Genomic DNA, 15,043 nt, shown 5'->3' with positions numbered 1-15,043 from the left:
AGCAAAAACGATTATCTTATGATAATATGGCACTTATGATTTCAGATCCAATATATCAGACATATAAATAAAAAATGATAGCTAGTGGCAACACTGCACTCTGGCAATACTTAATACCATAAACAAGCACATACTCTATTTTTAAACATGTTCACTCTGAAAACGCCACTTTTATTTCTGTCTAAGCTGATAAGCTTCACAGAGTTGTAACTAGAAACGACTTTTCACAACAAGATTGTGAGATTTGACATTTTGTTCTGAACGAGCGTGCTCGTTCAAACAGAGTAAATACATAATTCAAAAAGTTTCCAAGGTAGCAAAGTTAGTTGGATCTATCGTGGGAGAAACTCTCCTCCATGCGACCTTCTGCACATCGGCATCGACCTCTTACCCTCTTTGCACTCCAGCGCCACGCGTGACTCAAGGTTGTCCATCTGCATCTGCAGCCTCTTCAAGGTCAGGTCGCTCTCACGAGACTTGCGCTTGTAGGCGATGAGAACCACCACGATGAAGAGGATGAGCAGGGCGCCGGCCGCGGCGATGCCGATGATTGCCGTGCTGCTGAGCGGGCTGTCGGACGTGATGTGGACAACACCTGGTGAAAACTCGGTACCGCCCACACGCGCCTTGTTATGGTGGAAGATAAAGAGGCGGATTATAATTAATGCATGTATGTACTGTACATAAATAAACAAGGTTTGCATAGGGAAGGGCCATAAAAAAATTAGACAAGTGGTTCAGTATAGAGCTATAATCAGAGAGCTTCACTTAAATATCTCAGCAATAACACTTCACTAATTTGACCCTTAGAAAGGGAGAAATAAGCAGCAATCAAACTCAGAGAAGTATAATGTTCTTCAAGGCAAAACATTTCACAAATATTTATGAACCATAACACAATATTGTCTCTGTGAATCCCTTTTAGGTCTATAAAGTATTTCTCTGCCTTCAAAATCAAGATCAAAGCCCAGACAGGCAGACATATTGATTTAAATGTATACACACTTCTGTTTATTTGTGCATCTACTAACTGTGTTACAGTAATGTGTCCATCTCTTTCTATGACGCAGGCTTCAGGTGGTAACATCAGGAAGCGCTTCGCTCAAAGTGGTCCCTTTTAAAACCACAAATGGAATCTTTATTGAGTTTGCCGGGGCCCTAATCCCTCTTATTGAAGGCTTATTTGTTTGTCTTTTGTCTGCTTGTGGGCAGTAACAGGAACCACAGAGCTGATTGGATTAGAGTCGTAGTCTGTCCCGAAGTGGACAAGAAGATGGATAGAAAGCAACACGAGGGACGTTCTTCTGTCTGTCAAACTGTCGATCGATGTGTTGGTCAGTCTGCTTTCTCCAACATAGCCTGCCTATCTGTCACGTGTATCTGTGTGAGTGTCTCTCTCTTGTCTTTGTGTGCTGTATCACTCACCAGGACCTTGTGTCGACCGGTCAGGTTGGGTGACTCACAGAGCAGCTGGGTCTCTGACACGGTTAACATGCAGGGCTTGTCGCCAATAAAGACGGTGTAGTTCAGCTTTCCGTTTCCACTAATGGTTGGTGGAAGGAAGTTCCGCCCCTGCAGGGAAAAAACAGTGACGTAGGTTAAACAATAAGGTTATCAAAAATGTTAATGCTAGGGCTGGCTGTGCTAAGTTTGGAAATAACTAAAAGGGTTAGTTTGGATTTTTTGAAATGGGGTTGTATGTATACTCCTGCTTTCTGCAAGGCAAAATTTATGTTTTCATCAATGTAGTCCGGTGGCTTTGAAGACAGCGATATAACTCAAAAACAGTAATTTTACCTCGCAGAACACGGGAGTTGCTGGTCTACCGCTGCATCGATCGGTTAGTTTGCTTGTGTTATTGCGCAATTTTCGGATCTGAACTAACGTGGTGTCCACACAGCAGTATATCGCTTAGCTTCTGTGCCGGTAGTTCTATCTGCTTCTCCAAACTGAAAGCATACTGTATGTAATACACCGACCATAATGATGTATATATACTGTATATGTAGCAGCGTCATCATGCAGAAACCTACGTCAGGACACGTGGGAAAAGGTTTTTAGAAGGGCTTGGGAAAATAGGAATTTGACGCTAAAACATACCAAACCAAAATTTTAGGGAACACCACTGGGTAGCTACAGAATGATATAAAAACCTCAAAATTTAAATGGAGGGGTAAGAGAGTTAGGGGTTAATACTGATCACACTGCAAAATGCCATAAAACATGTTATGGGTAACTGAAAGTCAATAACTTACAATCAATAATACTAGGGCTGTCAAAGTTAACGCGATAATAACACGGAGGAGGTTTAATAATGCTCAATTTATGCTAAATTTTGGCGAGGAACAACTGGCATGGCCATTTTCAAAGACCTCTGACCTCAAGATATGTGAATGAAAATGGGTTCTATGGGTACCCACGAGTCTCCCCTTTACAGACATGCCCACTTTGTGATAATCACATGCAGTTTGGGGCAAGTCATAGTCAAGTCAGCACACTGACATCTGTTGTTGCCTGTTGGGCTTGAGTTTGCCATGTTATGATTTGAGCACATTGTTTTTATGCAAAATGTAGTACTTGTGAGGGTTTCTGGACTTGTGTTTTTAATTGTTTTCCAGTATTAAATATATACAGTACATACATTTGCATAAAGCAAGCATATTTGCCCACTCCCATGTTGATAAGAGTGTTAAATACTTGACAAATCCCCCTTTAAGGTACATTTTGAACAGATAAAAAAATGTGTGATTAATTTGCGATTAATCATGATTAACTATTTTAATCGATTGACAGCCCTAATAAATACAGATTGTAAGTAAGTGTGGGTAATACCCATCATCGTACCTTCAGTATAATGGGTGATCCAGGTTTAAGCTCCAGCACCCCAGACACACTGAGTGGTTCAAACTCAGGGTTGGGGTAGTAGATAAAGTTGGTGCTGTTGAGTGTCATCAGAGCCTGCACATCGTCCAGTTTGAAGCCAAACTCATCAGGTCTCTCAAATGCCTCCTGCGGCCTGACTCCCAGATTGATGTTCAGATGCGGGGCCTGGCACACCATGGTTGTCGGGCTGAACACCTGGCAAAACTGGCAAAAGACAGAGAGAGAGAAGGGAGAAGTTATATTTATGAAGGAACATATCTTATGCAAATGAAATGAGTGCTTAGTGGAAGCAGAGAAATGATAATAAAATTAACATGCAGAAAATTATGCTTAATTTTGTCATTTGCTATGTGCATTTTGGGAGGTGTTGTTGTGCTTTCCATCTTAATGAAGATACTGTGAGTGATGCATCAGTCCATATTATTCATACAAGTTTTCATGGCTGGATCTCAATATACCTCAAATTATAACTGACTTCCCAATTACATCACCCCATGCCTTCTTGCAACTAAAGCTCTGGCAAACTGGCACTTGAACATGCACCAACTCTACTATATGCTAAGACATCCCATCGGCAGTTAGTGTAGATCTTTTATGTCACAGGTTTACATTTCACTAAGGCCCACTGGAGACTCAATTCAAACTGGAAGCTCCTCCATTTCAAAAAGCGTGAAGAAGAACCTGTTGGAGTATTTTCCTCAAAGGAAGCCACCAAATGAGGTGCAGTTAGAGAGCGCGTGCAGTCTCACCACGATCCGGCTTTGATGTGTGAAGATTCGGGGAGTGATAACTAGGTCTTAGCCTTCCTTCATTACCCTCCAGAAAGACACCCCCACCCTCTCATCACTTCTTTATTCCCTGTCCAGTTATTCTCCTCTGTGATCTTTCCTTCTCTCTTTGACACATTCTTATTCTGTCACTCATCTTTTCTCTATACCACTTTACCGCTCAATTATAGTGTCTCTTACATCTATTTTTTTAAGCGTCTTGTCTCACACTTGTTTTGTGTTTCTTCGCCCTTTAACCTGGCCTTTCGTTTGACGTGTGATGAGATTTAAATCCTTCCTCTTTATTCCTCCTTTATTCACATCTCTAAACCAGTTTCATACACGAGAACAGATTGTCCGATCTGTCATTGTCACGCCCTTCAATATCCCTCTAACGTCTCCATTCCTCTCTGTCTGTCAGGGCGTTGACAAATCAACCACCAGCACAGGTCTCATTCACAGACGTTTCCGTCTCATTCACAGACATTTCCACAGTAACCTCTGCCATGCAGCCACTCAAACTACTGCCTGTCACTCTAATTGGCTCCTTGAACATCAAACCTTCTAATCCTGAAAGGTCTTCAGGACTCGTATCCTGCACTGCTGCAGGAAGGTAACTGCAAAAAAACTTCTCTGTGCATTGTTTTTTTTACTTTCCTCACATTCAGTGCAAAACTGTGTAAGACTAAGAAAGTGAGAGTGAGCAAATTATCCGTCGGCACATTTAATTTATGTTGGTTCAAAGTGCAAGCTGCCTGCACAACAATGCCCGGTGCAGACATATGTGAGCACAGATGTTAAACGTGGTGCAAGCTCATGCTCAAATGGACCATGAAGATAGCATTACCGCCTTTTGTTACTCCCTCTTCTTTCAATCAGATCACAGAGACCCTTGTATGGCTTTATCTATCCTCCCCTGGGTAAAAGGGTGAATAGAGGGTAGAAGAATTTGATAAGGGCCAATCTCTGTGCTTTTTAGTTTGGTGTCAAAACTTGCCTATTGTTACAGAGGTGTGGAGAGGAATTACATCATTCTCTATTAAGTCATTTGCAACCTGTTGGTTGTCACTATGTCCTCCCGGTATTCTCTGAGTTTTTTCCTTGACCCATTTACCTAAAAGTGGCACTGAGGCATTTAGTCATGCTCTGGAAAAAAGAAAATTACTATGACATTTACTATGGCCCTCTTCCTTTGGGACGTCTAGCTGACAAGGGAAGTTAGGGACTTAGAAAAACTGGTGGAGGTAACAAAACAAAAATCTCCTTCAGGTATTTCACCTTGGTTTATTTTTACCAAGGTGAAGCACATGCTTTTTTTTATCATCCACATTGTTTGTGTTCGCAATCACTTACATTGAGTGACTCATGGTTCTTGTATTTTGCTCTGATGAGTGGGGTATGAATGATGTCCAGGTTAGTTCCTGTCACTGTCAACGGCGTATTTCCACTGTGAGAGAGAGAGAAGATGGACAACAGAGTTCAGAGGAAAGCTCAGATTGTTTTGACAGACGGTGATATAAATTATTACTCACTGGAAGTGATATTGATGCCGAGACATTAGCTCAGGCTGCTGGTACAAAATGAAGATATTGTAGATTTTTTATTATCCGTTTGTAGATGGTTAAAACTTTATTATTTTCTATTAACCTATTTATTCCCAAAGACTATATTCAGTATAAGGAAAAATGCCCCAGCATTTGTTCTGATTGGTCATCTTTGACATTTTTAGATCACATGAAAAATCACTTTTTTTAATAGTCAAAGTCAGGATTTTTGAAAAATTAGGAAAAAGGCTAAGCGCTGTGTTTATTAGATGTTTTCTATATGAAAAATGCATTGGATACCGAATACTTGTGGTTTCTGAGAGCCATTTTCTTATCATACTATATCGAGTAGCCCCATGTGCCCAAAAACGGTTTGACCAATTTTGAAAATGTCTTCACATTTGTGCTGCTTAGGCAAGCCCAAAGAACACTTTCCATCAAAAATTAAAATTTCACTTGCGGGCACAAATGGGTTAACTGGAGTAATTTGCTGCTGTTCATTTTTGTTTTGACAAGCGTCTGCTTTGCAGGGATATCTCCATCTACAGGATCCATCAATATCCAATAGCAGTGAGTAACACGCAAGCTTTTGTCAAATAAAGGTGAACTGACTGAAATGTGCCCTTGTATCATACCTGTAGATGCTCCACTCTGGCTCTATCTTGGTGATGGTGGGATCTTCCACGTACTCAAACCGCAGGTCTTTCTGGAGATGAGCCTTGTCTATGCTCACAGACACGGACACGTTTCCATAGCCATTCAGGGAAGCATGGGTGCTGCAGGTGAGCCACTGGCCACCCCTCCTAAAGTGATGATAGGATGAGAGAAAAACTAGTTATTAGGGCTGACAATCGGTTAAAATACTTAATCGCACATTCTTTTATCTGTTCAAAATGTACCTTAAAGGGAGATTTGCAAAGTATTTAATACTCTTATCAACATGGGAGTGGAAAAATATGCTTGCTTTATGCAAATCTACAGTATGTATATATTTATTATTGGAAATCAATAAACAATACAAAACAATGACAAATATTGTCCAGAAACCCTCACAGGTACTGCATTTAGCATAAAACAATATGCTCAAATCATAACATGGCAAACTGCAGCCCAACAGGCAACAACAGCTGTCAGTGTGTCAGTGTGCTGACTTGACCATGACTTGCCCCAAACTGCATGTGATTATCATGACGTGGGCATGTCTGTAAAGGGGAGTCTCGTGGGTACCCATAGAACCCGTTTTCATTCATATATCTTGAGGTCAGAGGTCAAGGGACCCCTTTGAAAATGGCCATGCCAGTTTTTCCTCACCAAAATTTAAATTTGTATTCGCGACAAGCTAATATGACATGTATAGACAGTACAATTACTTACTATAAGTTCTTATCCAAAAATATATTACATTGTGTAAACACTCAGGAGTCATCTCTCTAGTTGTTTATCAATGACTACTAAAACATTCAAAACCAATATCAATTTAATATTTAACATGATTGAATGGTTGCCTAAGTGGACATGAAATTGTGCATTGACCAGTGTTAAATGATTATAAATAAATATTAAATTAAATTAAATTAAATTAAATAGATATAGATAAATTATATCTACCAAGGAAAAGATCTTTAATCGCTAAATAACAGATGATTAAAAAACTATTCACCATTCCTTGATTTTTCCTTCCATGACATTTAATTACTCATTTTATGTGGTAACGGTCTACCAAAGATGAGAACCGTCAGAGGGGTTTACTCCCTGCAGTTTGACTAACACAAGCTTTGACTGAGCTTTTAATTGAGTGTGATTGGCGGGATCAGCTCTGGCCTGCTCCCCACTAACCCCTCATAAGTGCATGGCTGGTCCTTAAACATGATGGACACGTTGCTCCCAGCGTCAAGGTGGCTGCCGGTGATGTTGACGATGGTTCCCCCGGAGACCGGCCCTCGGCTGGGCTTCATGGTGATGATCCTCGGGATCTGGAGGAAGGGCAGAGGTTGTAAGGTCACAAGTCAATCAGAGGGGGGGGGGGAAATCAAGGTGAATTACAGTAGGAAAATAAATGATTTATAACAGTGAAATTCTAATGCTCAAAAGACCATAAACTGCTTTAAATACAGGGTGAAGATGTGAATCAGTAAAGGTAAACCAGAGTCATAAAATATTCAATATACGGGGAAAGATTATAGGAATCCTCAGCGAGCATGTAATAAATGAGAGATGGAAAATATGAGGGGGCTTTTGTATGCTAAATGTTGTGTTTACATTGTTAATTTGTTTTAATTCATGTAAATAAAATCAAACATGCTGTGGATGAATCTAAATGTTTAACTTGTGTTACTGTAACAAGAGCTGTATGTTTTAATGAAACAATATACAATGCAAAGTCTTTATTCTTAGCCTAATCATAACTCCTTGTTAAAAATAAACACCCCTCTCTACCTCACTAATAGGCAACGCATTTCTAACATTAGAGGTTGAGACACAAATGAGTGAACTTTATGATTAGACAACCGGTTTGTTTTAATAAACTGCGGGCTCCAGAAATTAAAAATCTACCGAGCGTTCTCGGCTAAATATGCCTTTGAGTGTTAATATATACCTGCACTCACTATTCCCACTTACATACACTACAGTATACTGATGTAGAAAGCTTTGGCACAGCAGCAACATGTAGTCCACTGGAAGCTGGGCATAAATAAATCCTCCTTCAGTTCATTCGGCCTTCTTATAATCTCATCTGCAGCCCGCTGCGTGCTGTGACATCTAGACCTAACATCATATAATCCTGGACAGGGACCCCATTGAGGAATAAAACTCGGCCAGCGCCCATTAATGGATGGCAGTAAAACTGATAAAACTTCATAAAACGAGTACATAATGGCAACAGCTGCAAATTTATTTCAGCGTGTGCGAGTGATGCCGATTAATTGTGAGCAGAACAGGGTTTTGAAAGGACAGAGAGAGTGTGCGTTTTTATGAGTGCATGTCAGAAAAACGTTTTTATAAGCATCAGTTCTCATTCTGCGCTCATTAATGACTGACTGCCAGTTATGTCTCACTGCTGATACAGTGCACGCAGTCAGAACCACACCATGTCGGATCACAGCCAAAACATGTACATACGGTATTAACACAGTGGGTGAGAACACAGATCAACAACCAGCAAGGTGCTAACATGCAGAGGGTGACATATGCAGCATGGGTGCCTTCTTGCTCGTAGAAGCAAAATACTGATTGTAATGAATCCATCATCTAGAGTCTTTTTTAGAGCTGCAACGATTAACTGATTAGTTGTCAACTATTAAATCAATCGCCAACTATTTTGACAATCAATTAACAGGTTTGAGTATTTTGTTTGAGTATAAAGTTAAAATTCTCTGATTCCAGCTTATTAAATGTGAATATTTTCTGGTTTTAGTGTACTATGTATTACAAAAAGGCAAATCCTATGATGATGCAACATACTTTTTCCACTTTGATGATCAAATGTTTACGTTAATACAAGAAGATAAAATATTGAAAGTGTAGACTCACCACAAAATAGTAGTACTTGGAGGACTTCGCCATGAACTCTGGTCTGCACTCTCCGTCCCCGACACAGACCTGCACGTTCCCAGTATACTGGCTCTTCTCTGCTTTACCCATCTCACACACAATCCTGGAAAAACACACATGGGCATAATTGTAGAATATGTAGGAAAAGAAAAACATATGGAACCGCATATACAGACACACCTAAATATTATGTGCCACAAGCAAAAATGCCTATATGAAAACCTCTAGAAAAACCCTGCAGCAGGTCGCCTTGCCAGCAAATGCTGAGCAGATTATGTAAAAAGAATGGACCTAAAGCTGTTAAAACCTCAATAAAATAATGTATTATTTGGCAGCGACTTCACCTCCCGCACACTGCCAACTTGTGAGAGAAAAAGGGAAAAAGTCTCCATCCTTTTACATATGACCTCAAATACAGCTGCCTCTTCTGCTGGGTCAGCGTTTGCTTAGAAAAGTGCTGGCACACAACTTACTTTCTGAGCAGAAGAAGCCCTGGCATCGGCGATAAGCCAACTTTAAACTAGTTTAAAATAATTTGACAGAAGGCACCTGTAAGGAACCAAAGCCCTGGATTAAACTCAAATGTCAACTAAATGTAACCTCCTGAACTTTCTAAAATGATTATGGGAAAGTGTGTGTGTATGTGCTGCGATGAAATATGGAGGCCTGAGCTGTTACTTTCTAGGCCTACACATACAGGTGTACTCTACGTGCACCGCTGTGACTTGGAAGTTACATCAAACTCCAATTTCTTCTGGTCTAGGGATTAGGCTAATTTAGCATTAGTTTACCGGTCATGTCTCTCTCTCTCTCTCTCTGTTACTCACTCACCGTCTTTCTTGCTGCAACACACACACACACACACACAGAGACCCACATGCACACAAACACCCCGAGGTGAGTACTCTGACTCATGATCAGTTGGTCAGGCTGACTTGTTATGGCTCCGTCGTGTGGCTAACACAGGTAACAGAGTGTTGTATCTGTGTGTGACTTTTTTTCCCTGCAGGGCATGAAGTGTTCAGCTGTGGTCAAAGTGCGTTCAATGGGATTATGGCAAGGGAAGGGAGAGCAGACACACCGCGCTGAATTCAGGATTTAGCCTCGCTGCTGTTCCAAAACATAGTTTGACTTCTCCCTATGGTTCCAGTGCAGCTGGAGAAGACTATATTAATAGATATTATGTAAATTTTAGTTTGCAAAATGGTGAATTATTGTACAGCAAAGCTCATTACAACCTGAAGTCATGAGTATATGTGCTATTTATAGCTAGCTGCTGCTTCAAAAGTGACTTAATGCTCTGCAGGAATGTAAATTGAATAGGGCTGTCCTCAACCTAGTAAATTCTTAACATGATTTTGTCGACTAATCGATCAGTTGAATTAGGCTACATCCACAGGAATACGTTTTTGATTTAAAATGGCATTTTAACGCGGCATTTTAACGCGGCGGTAAAACACACTGGGAGATTGGGAGTTGTTTCAGAGCAAAGGTTCACATGACAGGGGCGTAACAAATCAGGGAAGGACGCGTCATGACTGATAAGACCCAAACAAGAGGCGAACGTGGGTCTCCGTTTCTGCCCAGCCAGACTAAAACACAACCGCGGAGTATTAAAACTAAAACGGGGTCAGCAGCGTTTTCAAACGTCTCTGTTTTAGGGGTTTTAAATGCCGGAGTAGTGCAGACGCTAGGCATAAACGTAGCAAAAGTTATGTTTTAAAACAAAAACGTATTAGTGTGGATGTAGCCTTAATCAACAGATCTGTAAAACTGAGTTTCTCCACAAAGAATCACACAAAAGCACCACTTTAAATCCTTATATCTAACAGAGATTTGCTCATAAATTTCTTGGAAATAAGTCATTCAGCATGAAAAATATTTCAAAATGACCAACTGACTCTTAGTCAACAAAGACAAAAATGACCGATTAATCGACTGCTTGACTATGAGGGGGCAGCCCCAAAATGGAGACTAGGTGAGGATGTGCTGTTTATTACATGGTGCTGCCAATGTTCAATATTCAGTCATCAATATAAAATGTGACTCACTGTTCAGCAGGGATGTAGCCCTCACGTATGGGGGTGCAATCCACTTCGGCCACCTTCACGTTGTCCTGAATCTCGCTGAAATCCAGTCCCAGGTTCTCACCACGGATAGTCACGAGCGTGCCGCCCTCCCTGGGACCCCTCAGAGGTGTGATCTGTTGAAATTCAAATCGAGATTGATGACTTTGGAGATGTGATTTTGGCATTTGCTCATTGCAAAAAGCATTTCACTGAAAACATAAGGTGTTACTGGGCAGCAGATGACAGTTACATTTAAAACCCAAGTCAGTAAAAATTTAGATGTGAAAATTGTAGATGAGTAAATGGAATACAAGATATAAATGACACCACTTGATTTGTTTCCCTCTCTTTTTGTCTTCGTGTTTATTCTGTAAATTATGTCAAAAAAAAATTGTAATACTCAAAAGAATGAAATGTCAGCAAAGTTTACCAGAAAATTAAAAAAAAATGTATACGGTAAATGATACGTTTTCAATCCGCATTGTGCCATACACACTCAAATTCCTTTGCCAAACATTAAAAAGCTATTCTAATTTATTAACATAATCTGTCTCTCCTATTTGATCTCAATTAGCTGCAATATGTCTTTCAACCCCATACTGTACACAGCTTTATAAGCCATTATTTTAAATTACAACTTATCTGAAATTAGTGTGTCAAACAATTAAGAGTATATTCATTTTATAACGGAGTGTTATCATGAAAGAGCTCCTTCGAATAGTGGCTCAGTAGGAAGGATGTTAACATGAATGAACATGAACGTTAACTAGCGTCTGAGAACGAACTCCCTTTCAAGAATATTGTAGTCAAAATGCTAACTTCACAATTGGTGTGAGATAAAGAGCATTAGTGGTCCGCCACTCAGAATAAAAAGTTTGGTTCCTGTGAAACTACTGTATGGTCTCTCTGCAAACACAATATAAAGTGAAAAAACAGGACAAAAAGAAGAATAATAATAGCTATACATTCAAATTTAATATTATTTCGTTGGGGATAAGTGTTTTCTGTTCGCACATTAACTCAGAAAAAAATTACTTTGCTGAAGGGCGAGACGGCTGCAGGAAAGAGACAATAAACGTCAAAATAACAGCTCCGGTGACAGCTAAGGGGTCAAGACTCAGGGTCACGGGATTGTCATTTCTCAATCCTGTATTCACTGAAAACCACGGCGATATATTATATAAGATTAACTTAAAACTCGGCAGTGGGTGACATCTTTGCAGTATTCACAGTGTCCTTTGATTTATCAGTAACATCTCTCATTGTTGATGAGGCGGTTCTAACATCCATCAACACTTTACTCACACAATTACTTTTTGGCCAACGAGAGTGTATCAGGCCGGCCCAGATGGATGGATGTTAGAGACGGACACAGAATAGTCTGTTTCTATCTGTCTCTGTCAAATAGGAGTCCTCCATGCTGCATGCTGCAGAAACAGGCCCAGCTTTAATGGTGCTGTGTCAACATCCACACTGAAAAAGAGTGATCTGAAGGATTTTCACCGGGGCTGAGATCGTTTCTCTGCTCTGTGTGTAGTTGGCAGCGTGACCCCCTGCGGTGTTCACAAGTAGAGGTTATCTTATGGCTTGAAGCTCTCGCATGTTGTGGTATGATAATCCTTATGTTACAAGAACATCAAACACTTTTAATTTGATTATTTTTTCAAAGAAGTGAACTAAAACAAAGTGAACTAGCTGGGACTTGAAAGGAACTAGCCAATCGAGTGACAGAGGCGAGCTCGCGCCAGGTCATGCACAACACAAGTCCCGTGGCTGCCGTGTGGGAGATATCGTTATAGCATGGTTCAGTGTCTCTGATTAATAAGGCTCCCTGCTGATATCTTAATGAAAAAAAAGAGCCTTCTGGGAACGGGGCTACAATACATGCAATTAAAAAGATTGCACACAATGCATCGCGGCTTGCTCTCCATTTATTAGCAAATACGGGGGATGGAGAGGGACAAAGAGTTAAAAGAGAAATAGTGAAGGAGGAAGAAGAAGCAAAAGAATGAAAGAGAGAGAGAGGGAGAGACGCAATGAGGCGTTGATTAGATTTGTGACTTTGACAAGATAATTGACGGTTGGGTAGAGGCAAACACTTAATCACTTCTCTCTCCCTTTCTCTTTCCATCCTTCTACGCGAGTCTCTCCCTCTCATATTGTTGATGGGAGATGTCATTATAATGAAGCGTATTAGAATGCATTAGAGCCCCGGTCGTCTTGGAAAAGTCCTCACTCCTCACCCGCTGACAGTTTTTATGGGGGACGTGAGAAGGCTGCAATATGTCCCGGCTGCAGCCTCGGGGATGTAAGGAGAAATACAGGGCCCATCTCCAGGAATAAATCCACCGCTCGGGGGTGAAGACAAACAGAGGAGTGGAGGATTGATAGAGTGCACCGGACTCTTTAATAAGCGCAACAAGGGACAACATCTTCTCATCACCTTCCTCAAGTTTATTTGATTTTTGCCTGGATAAAAATAATCACAATGGTTTGGGCGAGACGAGACGGTAGTTAAGTCCCCTCTTTTGGAGATGTCTATGTCCTCAGTGTTCAGATATTCAAGAATTCTCTTTTCTGTGTCTGACTATAGAAAAAAAAATCTGCTGAAACCCATCAGGTTAACATGGTCTGTGGAGATTCAAGATTACGAGAAACAACGGGGTTTACTGTGCTGCTTTAAGTGAATCTCCACCAAGGTCGGCCACTTATCTGTATGCTGGTCTATGTACTGTAGGATGATGTAGAGAGCGGACAGCGGCGAAGGGATTATCCTTTCATTCCTGTATCCCTCTTCCCTCTCTCTGTCCAAACCCATCACTCCCCAGGACACCAAAACGGATTCCCCTGTCTGTCTTTTTTATCCACGCTTTGCTTCATCCCTTCATCTCTAGTCAGTCACCATCTGCTCCTAACTCTCCTCCTCAGGAAAATGATGCAGACAGGACCTTTAAATCCATCACGGGGGATATGGGGAGGGCATAGGGGTCTTCTTCCACCCCTTCAGCATGTCTCTATTCTGGCTCAGTCTACCCATCCGTCACCACCTCTCTTTCATGTCAACCCAATCCATCCTCCTCTCCCTTCATCTGGGCACCCTTCCATCCATCTTCCCTTTGCATCCTCTTATCCTTCATGTCGCCGACCCTTATCCCTTCTGCTGCTGCCCCTTTTATATGTCCCGCACAGGTCAAGTCCATTTGCCTCACACGGTGTCGGCGGTTTTCGGGAGCACGCTGGGTTAAGTGGGGGTCTGCGTGACCATCTGGGCAGGGTTGATTGAGAACTAGCAAGGATGAAGATGATCTGTCTCTTTCTAGGTCTTATATGGTCTATCCTGGTGTTTGTATGTTCACATTGAAAGTAAGATGGGAGCAAATTCTGTCAAAAATAAGCACTGTCCCATTTACAGTTTTAAGAAAAAACACCTTTTCACATGATTGCTGTAATTGTGATTCCAGTCTATCATTATTTATACGAGAGATGTGTACCTGCACTGTAAAAAGGTGTCAAATATATTGTGCTGTCAGACTGAATACCTTGTGGTGACTCACAGCCTCAGCCATTATGTTGAAATGATCAACTGCCACACTGTCTCGCAGGTGATGAATATAAATACGCTCCCATCGGAGTACTGTAATTATTTGTGTGCGCGTATGTATGGCCTTTGAGTTAAAAGGCATTAATGTTGCTTGTGTTCATGTAGGCGCTTATGTGTGGATGCATCTGTGTCCTGGTATGTGTGTGTGTGTGTCTCACCTGTGTGATCCGCGGGTGGGTGCACTTGCTGTTGATGCCGTTGTGCTCCAGCCACTGGCTCTCGGGGTGGGGGCAGTGCTGTTTGAGGGTGCAGCGGTTCTCTCCTTTGCACCAAACGCATCCAAACAGCGGGTCTGCCTTCAGACACAAACCGCAGCTTCCACGCTGGGCGTCGCACTTGTACAGATGGACTGTGCGAGAGGGAGGAAAGACACAAGAGAGAAGGAGGGAAAGAAAACAAGGGGGAAGGGAGAATATATAGGCAGAATGAGATAACTCGAGTGAACAACCTTTGTACAAATGATTACAGAACAGCAAATGCATGCAAATTTATTTAGCGCAAAAGCCTCCAAAATGACGGACAAACACTTCAAAACACACAACAAACTAAAATTTGGGTTGTTTACCCAAATCTCTCAATATCTGTCAGCTGCTGTTTGAATGTGCGAACAACAAACTCAACATTTTG

At 41.3% G+C, this 15,043-nt stretch overlaps 1 protein-coding gene across 2 annotated transcripts in view; it reads right to left on the bottom strand.

Annotated features, from left to right (window-relative positions):
- The window catches only part of plxna4 (plexin A4), a 288,054-nt gene that overhangs the window by 42,497 nt on the left and 230,514 nt on the right, over positions 1-15,043 (bottom strand). For both annotated transcript variants that reach the window (XM_037759850.1, XM_037759849.1), the window contains exons 12-20: positions 14,575-14,765; positions 10,798-10,949; positions 8,726-8,849; positions 7,031-7,167; positions 5,830-5,997; positions 5,004-5,097; positions 2,845-3,087; positions 1,426-1,572; positions 392-626 (exon numbers count right to left, since the gene is read on the bottom strand). In XM_037759850.1, the coding sequence (XP_037615778.1) occupies positions 392-626; positions 1,426-1,572; positions 2,845-3,087; positions 5,004-5,097; positions 5,830-5,997; positions 7,031-7,167; positions 8,726-8,849; positions 10,798-10,949; positions 14,575-14,765 (1,491 nt within the window). The remainder of the gene's footprint in view (positions 1-391; positions 627-1,425; positions 1,573-2,844; positions 3,088-5,003; positions 5,098-5,829; positions 5,998-7,030; positions 7,168-8,725; positions 8,850-10,797; positions 10,950-14,574; positions 14,766-15,043) is intronic.

The sequence above is a fragment of the Sebastes umbrosus genome, chromosome 23 (assembly GCF_015220745.1).
Source record: "Sebastes umbrosus isolate fSebUmb1 chromosome 23, fSebUmb1.pri, whole genome shotgun sequence".
Taxonomy (NCBI): domain Eukaryota; kingdom Metazoa; phylum Chordata; class Actinopteri; order Perciformes; family Sebastidae; genus Sebastes; species Sebastes umbrosus.
This window is presented reverse-complemented; position numbering and strand designations above follow the sequence as displayed.